The 15,643-nt window shown below is 39.2% G+C and overlaps 1 protein-coding gene across 8 annotated transcripts in view; it reads left to right on the forward strand.

Annotated features, from left to right (window-relative positions):
* Positions 1-15,643, forward strand: part of FOXN3 (forkhead box N3) — a 207,021-nt gene that overhangs the window by 176,907 nt on the left and 14,471 nt on the right. For 5 of the 8 annotated variants that reach the window (XM_021531918.2, XM_077783991.1, XM_021531919.2 and 2 more), the window contains 2 exons: positions 3,381-3,446; positions 12,698-12,806. In XM_021531918.2, the coding sequence (XP_021387593.1) occupies positions 3,381-3,446; positions 12,698-12,806 (175 nt within the window). The remainder of the gene's footprint in view (positions 1-3,380; positions 3,447-12,697; positions 12,807-15,643) is intronic. The other 3 variants (XM_077783992.1, XM_077783993.1, XM_077783990.1) reach the window with 2 other exon arrangements.

Raw genomic sequence — 15,643 nt, forward strand, 5'->3', positions numbered from 1 at the left:
TGCAGCTGTAGTAGAAATCCAGCCCCTTGATGCCTTTCATGCCTTACAAGATCTTGTAAGTGCTCAAGGCTTCTTCCAGGTCCTTTCTGGTGCTTTGCAATGGACCCTTGGTGCGTGAGGGACCGAAACTTCAGGCTGTAGCGTGAAGTACCAATTGTATAGCTGGACTGCAGTTGTTAGGAAGAACTGTGGCTGCTGGCAATTTTTGTCATTATTTTCTTAACACTCTCCAATATTGCCTGTTTGAGATTTTGACATACTCTTACTTTCTTTGTACAACACCCACAATCCTTCCTTTTCTTCATCGTTTCTTACTTCCCTCTTTCACAGGGAAGGCAGGACATCTGCTTTCTGCTGACAAAAAATTAACAGTTCATGTATGCAGTCAGTTCACCATTTACTTGAATTAGCAAAAAAAAAAAAAAAAAAAAAAAAAAAAGAAGCCAGAATGCATTAATTTAAATACTTAATTTTCTATATTCCAAAACTTTGTATGTAGTTATTTTTAACCTGGTTTCCTAGGGAAAGATGTTCCTGCAATCATGTTTCACTAACCACCCACTGTTAATAACTTCAGGAGCCTTTGTGTTGATCACAGACTTCAGGTAGGGCAGCAATCTCAGTTCTGAAATCCACAGCTTCACAAACACAGGCCAGGTAGAAGGGACAGGATCCAGTTACCAGCTGGTGGGGATGCAGCAGTGAGCAAGGTCAGGCCTTACAGCTACAAATGGGAGCATCCATGTGGAAGAGACTTCACTTCAGAAAGACGGCAGTGGGGAAATGGCCATCAGCGTGGGGGCACTGGTGGGGACCAGCAGCCAAAGCCAGAAGAACCAGTCCCAGCAAAGGTGCCCTTCAGTCCCATTACTTTGGTGCTGCTCCTCATGGCTGCTTCTTGGCTCTTGACACACTGCTCATGAGAAGGCCTCCAGATTGTGGATGACAATGCTGCAAAAGAATGTACCAGCTTTTCAATCTGCCTCTTTGTGTGGGCTCAGACAGCTGGCCCTCAACCCTTGTCTCACTTGTGCACCAGTCCCTCCTTTTTCTTTTTTCCTTGCAGTAGGAAAACCAAAAGCACATTTTCCTGGATGCTACTGACACCAGCATTCATGCATTGCCTCTAAGCTCTCTTACCTCTGCCAAGGCATTATGGAATGGCTGTCCAGTTTCTTCAAGAATATACCAGCAGAAACAGAAACACAGCAGGCTTGGATGGGCTTGAGACATAGCTATGCTTTGGGAGACAGCTGCTGCAGATGCAGTCCTGTGTTGTGATCAGCTTGTGTGCATGTCTTACGTCATTGCAGAAACACTGTGGTAGTGTTAGTGGTCCAAAGGCTAGGAATGCACCTTTCAACAGAAACTGGTTGCATCAATTTTATCTCAAATCACAGCGTTTATTACACAAACAAAACCCAAAGTTATTGGGAAATGTGCTTTTCCTAGTAGTGTCCTTCTATTCTTTCAGCAGTAATATTCCCATTATACTACAGTGTCATCCACTGAACTAAAACAAAACAAAGTTTAGGAGCAGCCAATAAATAAATGCTGAAGTTGGCTGTAGAAATTATGATATGCTAAATTCAACTTTTAAAAATCTCTTGATTTTATGGTATGAAAAAGAAGGAAGAATTCTGGTGAATTTGTTTTTTCTTTCTCAAGCTTCTTTGCTCTTTTGTCTTGCTTTTTAACATTATATGGATTATTCCTCTTTAGTTTGAAAGCATGCACTTGCTGTGTGGTGTGTGGATCCAGTCTTGCAACATGGCACATATTTGGGAATGATGCTGTTGGGAAATGGCACTTTCAGCATACATAATTGCTGCAGGAATTCTGCTTTTGACGTGTCTTCAGACTTGAAGATGAGCATAAGTTGGTAATGCTGCTTTTTCTTTGGAAAATGTTGACCTGTCCAGAAGACACAGGCACCTTTTATACTAAGTCTGCTGCTGCTGCTTTAGTTTCAGTTCGACACCCACTACACTGTTCCTCTGTTTACTGTTTTAGCAATTAAATAATAGAGTAGTAGCCTTTAGAAGAGTGCTTGGAGCTATTCACAGAAAAGTAGTACATACTTAGACTAATAAAAAAGTCCCTTTTATTTATTCTCTAGTCAAGTGAATTTCTGTTTGGCTTAAGCAGATTTTGAAATCCTGTCTACGTCATTTGTATTGTTAATATATTACAGGGCTTTATACCACATCACATTACTGGGAATAGTTTTGAAATATATAAAGATCAAAAATGCAGATATTTTTAACAGTGGTAAGTAATTTTCTGTCATAATAGCCAAAATAAAGTGCCATGAAGATATTAGTAGTAAATCAATTTTTTTGTATGCAATTTGGTATAAATACTAACAAGCTGAAAAAACCCCCAACCCCAAACAACAAATGCATACTCATTAGTCATTCAGTTTAGCAGCACAGAGGCAGCAGTCAGCTAGGGTGTGCGTTTTTATGTCTGCTTCAATTGCACACTTCATTTATTTGGACATGGCAGAGGCGGCTTTCTCTGTCACACGGCATCACTGCACGATTAGCAAGTTGCGCCCCAGGGCAGCTGGGACGCTTTGCTGGGGCAGATGTTCTTTTCAGCTTATTCAGTGGCCGTTGTGGGGTTGTTTACTGTTGTCATAGATACCTGCATTTCCATAGCAGCCGAGCTGTTGTGTGTGAAGCAAGTGAATATAGTTATAAAAGGATCATATTTTGTTCTGTCTCTATAACTTACCATCTGTCAGCTGACTTTTCATGATGGATTCAGAAACCAATTTAAGAATAACAGCAGCCAGCTGATCATTTTTGCTTATATTAAAGTGACAATGGACAAAAATGCAAATAAGTTGGTGCTTCAATGAAATGCTAGTTTCTTTTTTTTTTTCTTAATTGCAGCAGTTTGTCTTCCAACACTTTCTCAAACTTTGCTGAAATCTTTCTTGACAAATAGAAATGACCAAGTGTCATCTTCTGTACTTGCTCAGGTATTCCTTGTGCTTTCCCATCCCTCAGCTGTCAGCTCATCCCTCTGTTGCTTCCAAATTGTGATGTTGCACCTGCTTTCACAGATCCTTTATAATGAAATCTAAATACTGTCCACAGAATTAAAGAGGGAATTGGTGAGGCTAACAGCAAAAGTATCATGCACACACAGGCATAAGTATGGCTCAGTGACACAGATCACCACTCTGTTTAGTAGTAACAATGGTGTCACGTGCAAGTTTGGGGATAAATTTAATGTGTAGTCAGCAAGCCCTCTGAGTGGTGAACTCTCAGCCTTTCCACTTGGAGATGTGGTCAAACCTGTAGTTTAGCAATGAGGGTGAGAAGATTAGCCCAGTTGTAAATAATGTATTTATTGGTTGATTTTTCCAGATCCTGACATTGATGCTGCCACTGCCATGATGCTTTTGAATACTCCCCCTGAGATACAAGCAGGTTGTGAGTAGATACTTCTATAGCATATAGCAACATAGACGTATAAAATTAATATTCTCTTCTATAAGTATATAGCATACCAGATAAAAAGGATGTAATAAAGAAATATAACTTCCCTTGTAGACCCTTGCACTTCCTTGACCCTTACATGAGTATAATTTTGTGGTTCATATTACATTCGTTATATGAATAATATTAATCTGTGATCTCTAATGTAAAAGAGAGGTTATTGTTATTCATGACATACACTTAAATGAGAAACCTACTATTATCCATACTGATAGAAAGACCTGGGGCAACAGCCAGGAGAAAGGCAGGGAGAGAAAGAGAGCAAGAGAGTGAAGGATACATGGCATATGGTTCTGTTTTCATTTTGTTTTGATTTGACTCCTATCGTGTAAGTTACCACAGCCATCTGGATACTTCCCATTCACTTGGGCACTGTTTCAGCTCCTTCCTTGCACACATCCTGCCTGTTTCAGGGTTTTTTTCTCTGACTGATGCAAGGCGGTAGGCAGGTGACAAGGAGCAAAGAGCGGTCTCATTTCCTGCCAATACTGTCCTCCCTGTTCTGTGGCCAGACCTAAGGTTTTAATGCTGTGTATCAGCAGAGCACTGAAGAGGCCTTGACCCCCACTGTACTGGGCTGTGCAAATACTGCAGGAACCATCCTGCCCCACAGAGCTTGCAGTGAAGGTATTACAGGAATCCATAGTGGAATACAGCTGCACAAAACAGACAATACAAGAAGACAAACATATCACTAGTCAGCAAGCGTGGTACTAATGCCAAGTGACAAGCAGCTCTAAAAAAATAAAGGCAGAAGTTAAAATAGAAATCATTACCAAGACTGTCTAGCATCACTGCTATTGTTCTAGCCTGGGCAACCAACTCCAAATTCCAGGGGAAGCCTTGATTTGCACTTTGATACTCTGCCTGGGGAAGAGAGTCGATTACCATCAAAGCATTTCCCATGCAGCTGAGCAAAGCTATTGTCAGCCTGCTTTGTGACCCTGCCAGAGGAAGGCTTCTTGCTAAGCTTCTCTCAGGAGAGTGTGATGTACCAAGGAACTGTTCCAGAAAGAGAAGAATGGTCCTTGTCCTCCTCTCCTGAGCAGCTTTCAGGAAATTGTGCATGGTAAAAGTGCAAACAATCCCTGATGTATGTAGGTAGGAAAAAGGAAAGATTTATTGAGAAGAGGAGGTTATGCTTTGTAACTGAATAATTAGCTTTACGGTTTTTAATGACCATTTAAAATGCCACACCCATGTGTGGAACACTGCTAACAATTACAAATGAATTCTAAAATCAGCGTTTGCTTTTATATGAAACTTTGAAATGGTGTCTGATGAACATTGCTTACCATTACCCCAATTCCACCATCCTCTAGTTTATTCAGAAAAACAAAAAGTCATAGTAAAAGAGTAAAATACTGTTATTAGGATTATTTTGTATTTGTATAGGTTTTACTGTATAGACTTACAAAACTGTTCACATTGCTGCTAAAGGTTAGGAATATGCAATTATTGTTAGAGGATTAATGTCAGAAATCAGTTTCTGAATTATTAACACTTTGCAATATATTCACAGACCAAACACTTACCAATTTTAACTAAAGGCAGAAGTTCAAAGTAGCCAGAGCCAGCTGTGTACAAGTTTCTACTGAAACCTGCAATCCAGCTGGCACGAGGAGTTAAAGTGTGAAAGATACAGTGATATGCTAAGAGAGTGCATGTAGCAACATAGATTTAATACTTTTTTGCTTCAGTTTATTGAAGTCATGTTTCATCAGGCTTTGTAGGTTTGTATTTGAAAACAGCAATTGAAATACCTGCTTCCTTCAGAAGCAGCTATCATAAGTTACAAATACTTGGGATTTTATTAGTATTAAGTTCATGAATATTAATTCCAAAATATTTGACTTGCACTGAAAACTGTATCTTTATCTGAAAAGCACTGTGTGGGCCATCTTAGTCATGTTGCATCAAATTTATGGGCCTGTTTCCTTCTCATTAATCTAATTTGGAGAGAGGACAGAAGAAAACAGGATGGTGAACAAATGGTAGAGCTCAGTTTAAAACTCATGGGTACTAACTCAGTGAAGTCCATGAGTGAGTTCTGTACAAAAGATTTTCACCATTTCAATTCTTACCAATGTCTTGAAAGTGAATATTGCTAGCTGTCATTCCAGCATAGTATTTCTTGTTCCTGAAAGTGTGGCGTCCTGGCCATGTCACTGAGTCTTGCCAAACCATGATGTTTTGTCATTATTTAAATGGGAGATAGGTTTTGATGCTTTTGCAGTGTGTTTGAATTCCTGAGATTCAAGTCACTGGAAGCATGTAAGTAGCAACACCTTATTAATTGGTGAGGTCATTTTGAACTTTGAGCCACTTGCTTTTTTGGAGGGAGGGACAAGTAAAGAAGAGACAGTGTTAGTGTATAGCTGCTACTGCTAGTGCTGTGGTCAGAGGGATTACCCTGGAAATACTGATTTAATTTAAAAAGCTTCTCAGTGCTGTTACACATAGCTTCAATTGAGTTAATGTATAGTCCTTTGCCTGTTGCTATATAATTTTTGAATTGTACACAAATGCAAGTACATTGCTCAACATGAAGTTTAATACTGCAAACAGCTATTAAACAGTGCTCACAGAAAGGGTTTGGGTAGAAACCAGGAAACTGAGAGTCTTCCCAGCTCTGACATCCACCTTCTGATTTCAGTACTGCTGCCCACTACTCGGTTGGGTTGTCTAGAATGTGGTGGCCTTCAGAAAATTTAGCAACACTGGTTTTGTGAGTGGTTCTTTATAGGAGACTGAAGTGCTGTGATAGAGATGTTTAGGAAGACACAAGCATGGAGTTTTGCTGGGTGGTTCTTAAAAAATAGGTTTTCCAGGGTTAAAACCGGTGTCTCTCTGATTTGGAAGTCTTTGTTAATCTTTGTCTCAAAATATATAAAACACAGACTAGATACATATACTGTAAGTTTGGTGGGAGAAGTAATTCCATGAAGAGATCTGCTTTACCTCTATACTTCTAACATCGTACCCCAATGAAATTCACTTTTTACATTAATGCAAGTGGATTGTGTATGAGCAAGATACATATACAGGAATGAAGACCAAAAAAAAATAGCCTTAATGACAGTCAGAAATTCTCCAAATAGGATAAAATAGAACATGCTGTTTTGTTGGGAAATTTTTATTGTACATGAAACTTGATAGATGTAATATTCTGTTTGTACTGCTTATGGACAAGTCACTTACTATAACTGAGACAGCTTCCAGCCTAACTTCGAGTATCAGAAAATGATAAATTATTGTGAGTAAAATGTTTCATAAAGTTATTTTTACTAACAGTTTTGCATTAAAGCAAAAACTAGGAAAAGACATTTTCATAATCTTCAAACTTTCTATTGCTGGATTTTGGTTGGGATTTTGTTTTGGTTTGTTTTACTTTGATGATTAATATTAAGCCATTAAAGGGATAAAATAAATTTGGAAAGAAAGCTGACTTTTGTGAAGTACTTTCTACTTTTTTCTCCATACACCTCATAATATTTTTAGAAAAAGTACTAGTGTGATAGGATTCTCAGGATACATTTGTCGCCCCCACTTCAATTTCTGTTTAGAATAAATGGCTTGTTGGATGCACCCTAGATTTGCACTTTGTAAGGACTACAGAGTATGGAATTTACGAGCTATGAAATAGTCCTTAAGCCATAAAATACAGGTTGAGCAGATGTCGTCAAATTTGTGCCTGGGATAAGATAGTTGAAAAAAGTTACACATTTGGCAGAAAACATTTGTTTTTGGCAGCTTCTGATGTCCCGTCCGCTATAGATAATCAGCAATTTCCTACTTTCAGTTCTTGTAGCCTGATCTAAAGAATTCTGCTAAACACTGTACTGGAAGAAAGCTTGGCAGAAAAGAGCTGAAGCTGACATATATTAGCCAAAACTCAGTACCTCTTGTCTATAATGTTTTCTTCTGTGCTGCAGAAGCTGGGTCAGGGAAGAGAGCCCTGAGATCAATGCATATGCCATGTAATGACAGAGGAAGCAAAGGACCAATCTATCCCTACAGGATACACTCACACATTCTGCTTCTTTAAAATTCAGTTCTCAGTAAATACTATTCATTCTTCCTAGCTAAGTGGTGACTACCTTGAGCTAGACAGTTTAATAAAGTGTATATTTATTTCCTAGATCACACAAAGAACATGCTTTTTACCCAGTTCATTGTCTTTTTTTGACAACAAATTTCACTCCTTGCTTATACTTCATTTAACTTTCACATGCCAATATTTAACCAAGAAGTTAGTTTCCTTTTCTAGTGAGCTTTTGGGGTGTCAATGTGTCTGATGACTATCCATTATTTCCTCCTTCTTTTGCATTTTAATTTTACCAAATTGCTGCACTGTTTGTTATACAATCAAATCTTCAGGGAAAGACCCAGTCTGACATGGATTTTCTGACACTGTTGTGAAGATCTTGGATGAGGTGTTTATCTCAGCCAGAATGGAGCTTGCTTCACTTGCACATACCTGCAAGTAAGAGGTCAGGGATGCAGTCTGTTGAGAGATGTGATGAAAGAAGTCCATAGTTGGAATAATCTACTCAGCTAATGTGCACACAAGAGCGTGCCCTGGATTAAAACAGTCCTGCACTGGCTGTGGAGTGATCATGTAGCACTCTACTTACTTTTCACCTACAGACCCTGAGTATAGGCTGCAAAAGAATACTGGATTTTTGAAGGGCTTCCATTGAATCCTTTTAACAGTATGTGAACATAGTGCCTTGGTGAATTCAGAGTATGGTATGTTCTCCTACATGTCATTCACTTTATTGTCAGTTAAACTATAGCATGAAAGTTCACTACAAAAGGAAGATTTTTTTTTTTTTCACCTTGGAGAATTTCAGAGGCATAGTCTTGATTTTTAACACTGGATGCATTACTTCACTCCAGAGTTAGCCAGTGGAGACTCAGCTGGCTGAGTCTGCTCAGGTTGTGAAATTCCAAAAATAATTTCCCCATTCATGCAGCAGATTAGGGGCAAATTGTCGGTTCACAGTTTGACTCTACTCCAATGTAAGTGTTTCCTGGGTTTAAGTTTCCTGAGAGCAGAGTAGACCCTTGAAAACATAGCAGTGATGAAAGTTGAAAGGTGAATAATGATTTTGCCATTTCAGACTCTTTGTCTTTCACTGGGAACATTTTCTGAAAAAGGAAACCTTCATCAAAGAGATGCACAGGTCTTCTTGCATTGTTTTCTTGAGCTGAGTTTCTCAGACATAAACAGCTTTCAGCACTTGCACAGAAAAGGTGTAAATTACATTTCACACTTCTGCCTAGGAATTAGGAACCTGTAACCTGCCCGTAGTGTTGGTTAAAGAAGCATTACAAGAGAGGGGTCAGGACTGTAAGGTGTTCATCCAGATTGGCAGTGACTGATGATATGGCTTGGAGTAAATTATCTTACCTCCACACCTTGAATCTTCAATCTAAAATATAAATATCTCAAAGTATGGGTTTGAAACGTAATTAAAGCTTGTAAGGTATAAATGTATCCTTGGAATAAAAGCACCACAAAATTTCAGTAAATAATCCACAACCCTTCAAAAGCACCAAGATGTAGAAATAATTCCTTGAATATAAGTCACTGTCATACAGCCTGCACAAAGGCTGGAAGACTCTGTGGGTACCAGGAACACTGTAATAGCAGTTTATTCGTAATCTTTTTTAAATTAAGTAATTAATGTTATTTTTTGCAAGGATCAGTTTTGATGCTTTAAATGCTCTAAGTAGAGATGAATGAGCAAGAAAGACCAGTCTTACAGTGGCACATTGGTAATGTGAATAACTAGAAATTAATATCTTTTACTACTGAAATATTTTAATCCTGGTTTTCATTTTAGGTTTAGAATGCTACAGAAGCTGATTTACCAGAAAGTTGGGATGGTGTGTTTTTTTTCCTTTATGGTTCCATATATGTCCTGAAAGGATATGCTACATAGTCCAGTATCCTTCTTCAGTGATCCCTTGCATACAACCTTTCTGTTTGTCTGAGTGATGTAGTGGTTGTTCTGAATTATAATTCAGAGAGTCTGAGGAAACAAAACAAAAATCAGAAGCAATAACACAGCTGTTGCAAGCTGAAATAGTTAGTCTTATTGAAGCCTTTCAGTGAGTGGTGATACAAGGCACAGGCTGGCCGTGATTGAAGGGAATTTCATAGGCAGGACAAGAGACCAAGTTGTCTCTTAGAGGATATTTTCAGAAGACAGCAAACCTCTGTGTTTTCTCTTTTTACAAACATTTTTTACTTCTTGAAGGGAATATGTGGAGAGAGCGAGAGAGAGAGAGAGAGAGTGTGTGTGTGTGTGTCTGTGTGTCTGTGTGTGTGTGTGTGTGTGTGTGTGTGGTGTGTGCACGTGCGGGTGTACATGTGTTGACATGGGAATGTTTTAAATGTGAAGCTTTTGAAGAGAATGTTTCCTGGATAGGACTCCCGTGACTTGCAAACCTGCAAAGGGCCAAGGAAAATAAGGGATGGGTTCCAGTGAGGGTGTGAATGTATAGAAATCTTAAGTTGTGAGACTTGGCACTGTATTTCATATAGATATGGGTATAGATACATGTATAGGAGTGCAGGAAAAAAGGAAGTTCAGAAGAGGTAAAGAAGGGAAGACAGGAAACTAATTTTTGAGAATTGGTGAGGAAGCAAATAGGATGTTCTAAAGAAGCAATGGGAGTTGTCAATAAGGGATAGAGGAGAAGAAAAATAATAAACATCAATTAACTCTGCCAGCAGACAAGGAAAATTAGGTAATTTGGGGAAAGAAGAGTTTCGGCATCAAGGAGCCTGTTGCTCTCTTTTTGCAGTAGCACTTTCAGTATGTTTGCCTTGAAGTTTTACAGTGTATATTTAGACAGTATCCATAGCTAACTGACATTCTTTGCATATGCATAAATATTTCATTTCATGATAAAATTATGGTTTGTATCATGGTGCGGAGAAAATTCCCACATCTTTCTCAGTCAAAACTCCTGGTTCCTTTCTTTTGATGGGACTTTATAAACATAGAGAAACCATACTATGTAGTGCAGTATAAAATCTGTTCCTCTTAAAAGTTTGTTGGAATAACCATGCCCATTTGAAATTATGTCTTTTTATTGATCTGTCAGTATTCAGCACATTTTTCTGTGGCTTTGAAATTACCTGTACCTTCACATTTTAGGTTATCCATGTCTTTGAGCAGACTGCTTTTCTTTCATGACACTGGTGTTTCAACCATCTCAAGATTATGCTGTTGAAACAAATATAGTAAGAAATTCAGCTTTTTGAAATTTAACATTATAACATTCCTCTACAGTATCTACAAACAAGAACATCGGAGCAGAAAAAGCCTTACATTGTCCCCTGAGTGAAAGAGCTTTGATAAACTCATAAACTAGCGATGAAGGAAAAAGTATACAGAGTAGGGAGGTATAAATAGCAAAATGCTATTTAAAATTATTCTGGTCATTGAAAGCTGACCCAAGTTGTTATAAACTAGGTTCTGTAATTTTAGCCATATGAGGCACCTAAATATAACTGACCTGTTCTTCAAAGGTGCTCAAAAGCAAGAGTGGGTGTAACACAGTGACAGGATTTGATCGGGAGAGTGATGTGCTCTCACAAGCAGGGGAAAGAAGATTATTTTCCTAGAACTAATCTGTGTGGTCAGGAGTGAAACAAGGTGAGCACCAGGACAGCAAGAGGGGAGGCATCGGTCTGGCTTGATGTTTATAGGAGGTTAAGTGTACCTCAGCAGCTTAGAACTAACGTACTTCTGAGCCTATACTTCTCTGCCTCAGAATACACTGGCATGTATTTTGGGGTGTGAGTATTTGAAGTTGGGCATGTAAAGTGTGTGTGTTGATTCTGAATAATTTTTCTAGTCTCTGTGTAATTTGTTTTAAAATAAATTCTGTGGGTGTATATAAAGTGATACGGTTTACATTTATCTTACAAGTGTATATATAATACCTGTATATTTAAAAATAATATAAAAAGAGTAATGATCATCATTCTCTTTTTGGGCATTCCCCATGGGGAGAAGTTATGGTGTGAATGATGACTTCTAGTAAATAGAATGTGTGTCAGCTGGCTGGCTGTGGATGTTTAAGAAGCGAGTTTGGGTGGAGGCTGTAGTGAGGTTACTGTCCCAGCCTGAAGGGACATAATAGCAGGGCAAACAAATGCCATTACATGCAAGTGGGTCCCTGGTAAGGGCCTAGACTAAGAACTGTGTTTGGTAGCCTTGTGTCTCACAGGAGGAGGAAAATCCTGAGACTTGCTAAGGACACTTGCTGTGGTGGTGCCTGAGTAGTGCTTCGCTGCTACTTGTTCAGCTGTTTGCCGTGGGCCGAGCAGTGTACAAAAACATGCCTGGGTAGAAAACAAGTACTCAGGTGTAGCTTAGAATCTTGTTGGCTAGAGCTTCAGTTTTTGATGTAGAGCCAAGTTGAATGGCCCAGTGAAAGGTCTTGTCTGTAGAGGTCAGTACCTACGAGCTTGGTGTCAGTGGCACCAGCACGTGTTGGGTGAGGGAGGCTGGGCTGTGACCCGGCCGTGTGCAGGACTGCTGCCAGGCTGTGTGGCAGGGTCATCGACTGCCAGAGACAGGGCCTAATTAGTGCTGTGGAGATAATATCTTTTTAGTCTCTTCTCTTTCTCTTCCTGGTAAATAGATATTTGTAGTTTATATTTTGTTTTGCAGAGATGGGGGACCAAGATATTGCTGCTCAGAAAGTAAACTGGGATGATAAAAAGCTGTCAGCTGTGATCTTGCAGTGAAATACTTGTGTTCTGTTTATCTGTAAGGAGTCATATTTTTTTTGTAGACAAAATAGTTACATCTGTGCTCATAGCTGGTTTTGACTCTAAGCACATGCGTTCGCAGCAGAACAGCAATTACAAAACAAAAGTGATTCATTTGTACAAGGAATGATCCGCAGCAACTAGGTCAGGCAGTGGCTTTGGCAAGCCATGCTATCATTGTTTGCCATGAAAATAGCATTGGAGCTAGAATGGCACTCAGAAGACTCAAGGCTGAGATGTCCAAGGTAAGCAGTGTATTTCATGAACCTCTCTAATGGTTTTCCAGTACACTGAAAAGTTTGAGTTCCACGTATTGCTCCTGTAGTTTTCCAACTTTTCCTTTAGAAAAGAAGAAAAAACATCCTATGTTTTGTTTTGTTTTTAGTTCCTTCGGGAGTGATACAAAATGGAGCTCGAGTACTGAGTAGAGGAATATTTCCTGGAGCCAGGCCATTGCCAATCAACCCTATAGGGAGCATGGCTGTCACAGTAAGGTAAGAGTGCATCATTGTGGGATCTGTATGAAATAAATCAGTATTTTGCAAAAATTGTAAAAGTATATGTGAACTCCGGGTATTTTGCTGCTTGCCAATGCTTCTGAGGTTCTAAATTAAATAAAACTCTGCCATCTAAAATTCTTGGGGTATGATCCTTTGCAAGATAGTCATGGCATATCTCTTTGTTATGTGGTGGTTTGTGAAAAGCACTTTTATTTTCACTAGCAAATTGCAGGCAGTTTGTGGTGAGAACCTCCTATAGTGCCCTGTTTTTCTAAGTGCAAATGCTTTTTCCTGATCCTCCCCTCTCTCCCTTTTCTTAAAGACTTTTTCCTGGATTAAATACCAGAGACAAAAGTATCAATAATATTAAAGCAAATCCTGAAAGCTATTTGAATATAGAGCTGTCGTTTTGTTATTAACTTAGATCTTTGTGAGGTAGTTTCTTTCACTAGAGTTTTATTTCAAGGTTATACTGAAACATTCAAGGGTAAAATGTTGTTTAAGATCCTCAACTAACGGGAAGCAGGGCAGTAAGAGACATCTAGTGATAGCAGTAGGAACTGTGGTTCAGTGGTTTGTTTTGCTTAAAGCAGTGCTGGTTTATTGGTGGAAGAACAATTTGCTCCAGGTTTAGCTCCATTTTCAGTCAGTCACAACAGAGATTAATTTGGTCAAGTGTACTGCCAGTACTGCTAGTGCCCTCCTCTTTCAGAACTCTCAGTATCTGCAAAAACTATTACAGCTCAGGCAGTTGGGTATTTTGGGTGGGGTTTCATAATTAGTGCTGACCTTAACTTCACAGTGCTGCTCCAATTACACTGTCTTTTCTCAGGATAGGGCTGCAAGGCAGTGAAATAAAGTATCTCGGTAGGTCTTATTCCATTGCTATTTACATGGGGTTTTTTATTTTTTATCCCTTTTCAGAATCAGTGTCTAGCCCTTTGGGTGCAGTATTTCCATCCAGTAAATGGAGAGAAACACAGAGAGAGCTTGTGACATTCATGTAGTCCTGATGCTTAAAATGCATAAAAGGGAAGACACTGATTGGAATAAAATCCATATTATTTGATGAGTGAGTTCTTCAGCTGTTTTTCCCATTTGCTGCACTGAAGGGATGCAACTCCAAGGGTCATCCTCCAGAATTCTGCAGAGTTCCTCTCCATCTCTCTTTACCACAGCTTGGCCTTAGCAGCAGGGGTCAGTTCTCTTCATCAGCTTTGCCACTGGCTTTACCCAGGACTTGTATTCTGCTCCAGTGGGGATTGCAGAGCCATGACTACTGGATCATTAATTATATATAATTTTTATGAGGTTTGCAAGCTAAATGGAGAACATAGTGGTCTCAGTGTTCTCTTTAGAGTTTATTTCCTGTTTAGACTGTTTCATAATCAGAATTGACTCATGGAGGAGATAGAACTATTTTACTTCCAGGCCACTTGAAAACTTCTGTGTAGGCATTCTCAAATTCCTGTGCTGTAAAGCTGTATATAGTTACATTTTATACATTTTCAAATGTTTCAAAGGACTGTTTCTCATGGTTTTTTTTTTCCCAACAGGTAGAGAACGGGATTTTTACCAGCTACCTATTAATGTAGAGATGGGAAATTAGGGATTTTACCCCTCCCTTGCTTACATTCTTTTTGCTCTGTCGCACAGGAAAGCATTTATCATTAGTTAATGCAGACATTTCTAATTATTTTTGTTCTCTTCTCCAGCCTTAGGCAGTATTAGAAATAGCTTGCTATGAATATATTCCTGGCGTGCATAATGTCTGCTCATATTTAAAATCTCCTGCAATATCCCCTCTTTTAATTCTTGAAAGGCAGAGGGAGACACAGACAAGAGGCTTTGAAAGCTTTTGAGAAGTTAGGGGACTCTCTTCAACAGAGCGAGTTCAGCAGGCAGTTTTGTCTTGTTTGCTTCAGGGATAATACTATTCAGAATTTCTTTGGGAAGAAGATCAATCTGGACTCACAATGTCTCTTAGAACATCATCTGGTCCTCTCAAAACTGGATACCTGTCTTATCAGTTCCTGTGAAAATTACACTGTTTCTTGGTGCCAACCCTCTCCTCAGATACACAAGACTAAATAGGACCTGTCGTGTTCAGCTTTCAGGGTGTCTCATGAGGATAAATTCTGTTTATAATGTGCAGCAGGGGAAATTTACCACAGCATCCATGCAGCCTTCTTTTGCAATTTAGGAGTAGGTGGGCTGCTCAGATTGAGCTGTCATTCCTGCACAGATGATGATGGTGCAGTCAGACTGGCAGGGGATGTTTTCAGACCTGTGCAGGAAGGTTGATTTTCCCCACTAGTTTGTACCAGGAGGGAGGTGTGGGCAGTCACAGTAGGTGGTGCAGTCTCCTGTTAAGTTTTCTGCTGAAATTCTGTGCCTCTGCCTATATATTGAGAAGCCAGACAGCTTCTTTCTAAGACTTTTTAAATCAAATGTCTGTTTTCTTGAGAAGTGTTCCTTTGGTGCTGTAAATGAAAGGTCTAAAGTCACCTGAAGAAAGTAATTTTAATCATTCTCATAGGGGACCATTAGCATTTTCTTAGTAGCAGATAGTTGCATAATAAATTAAACCTCTACTGTTTTTCTTTAGTTACTGTATGTAGGAATCACAGGTTCTTCTGGACGATGCTGGTCTTTTGTTGGCACTTCCTTGCTGTCTGAGGTGTTTGTTTCATTTTGTGTTTTATTTCCTCAGTATCTTAATGGCCTTTGGTTTAGTTGTCCCCTAAGCTGGTGCAAGTAACTTGCAGTAAGTTGTACTGTTGTGCAGTGCCATTAGTGCCAGAACACAGTAACAGTGGGTTAAATTTGCA

This window comes from Lonchura striata, chromosome 6, assembly GCF_046129695.1.
Source record: "Lonchura striata isolate bLonStr1 chromosome 6, bLonStr1.mat, whole genome shotgun sequence".
NCBI classification, from domain to species: Eukaryota; Metazoa; Chordata; class Aves; order Passeriformes; family Estrildidae; genus Lonchura; species Lonchura striata.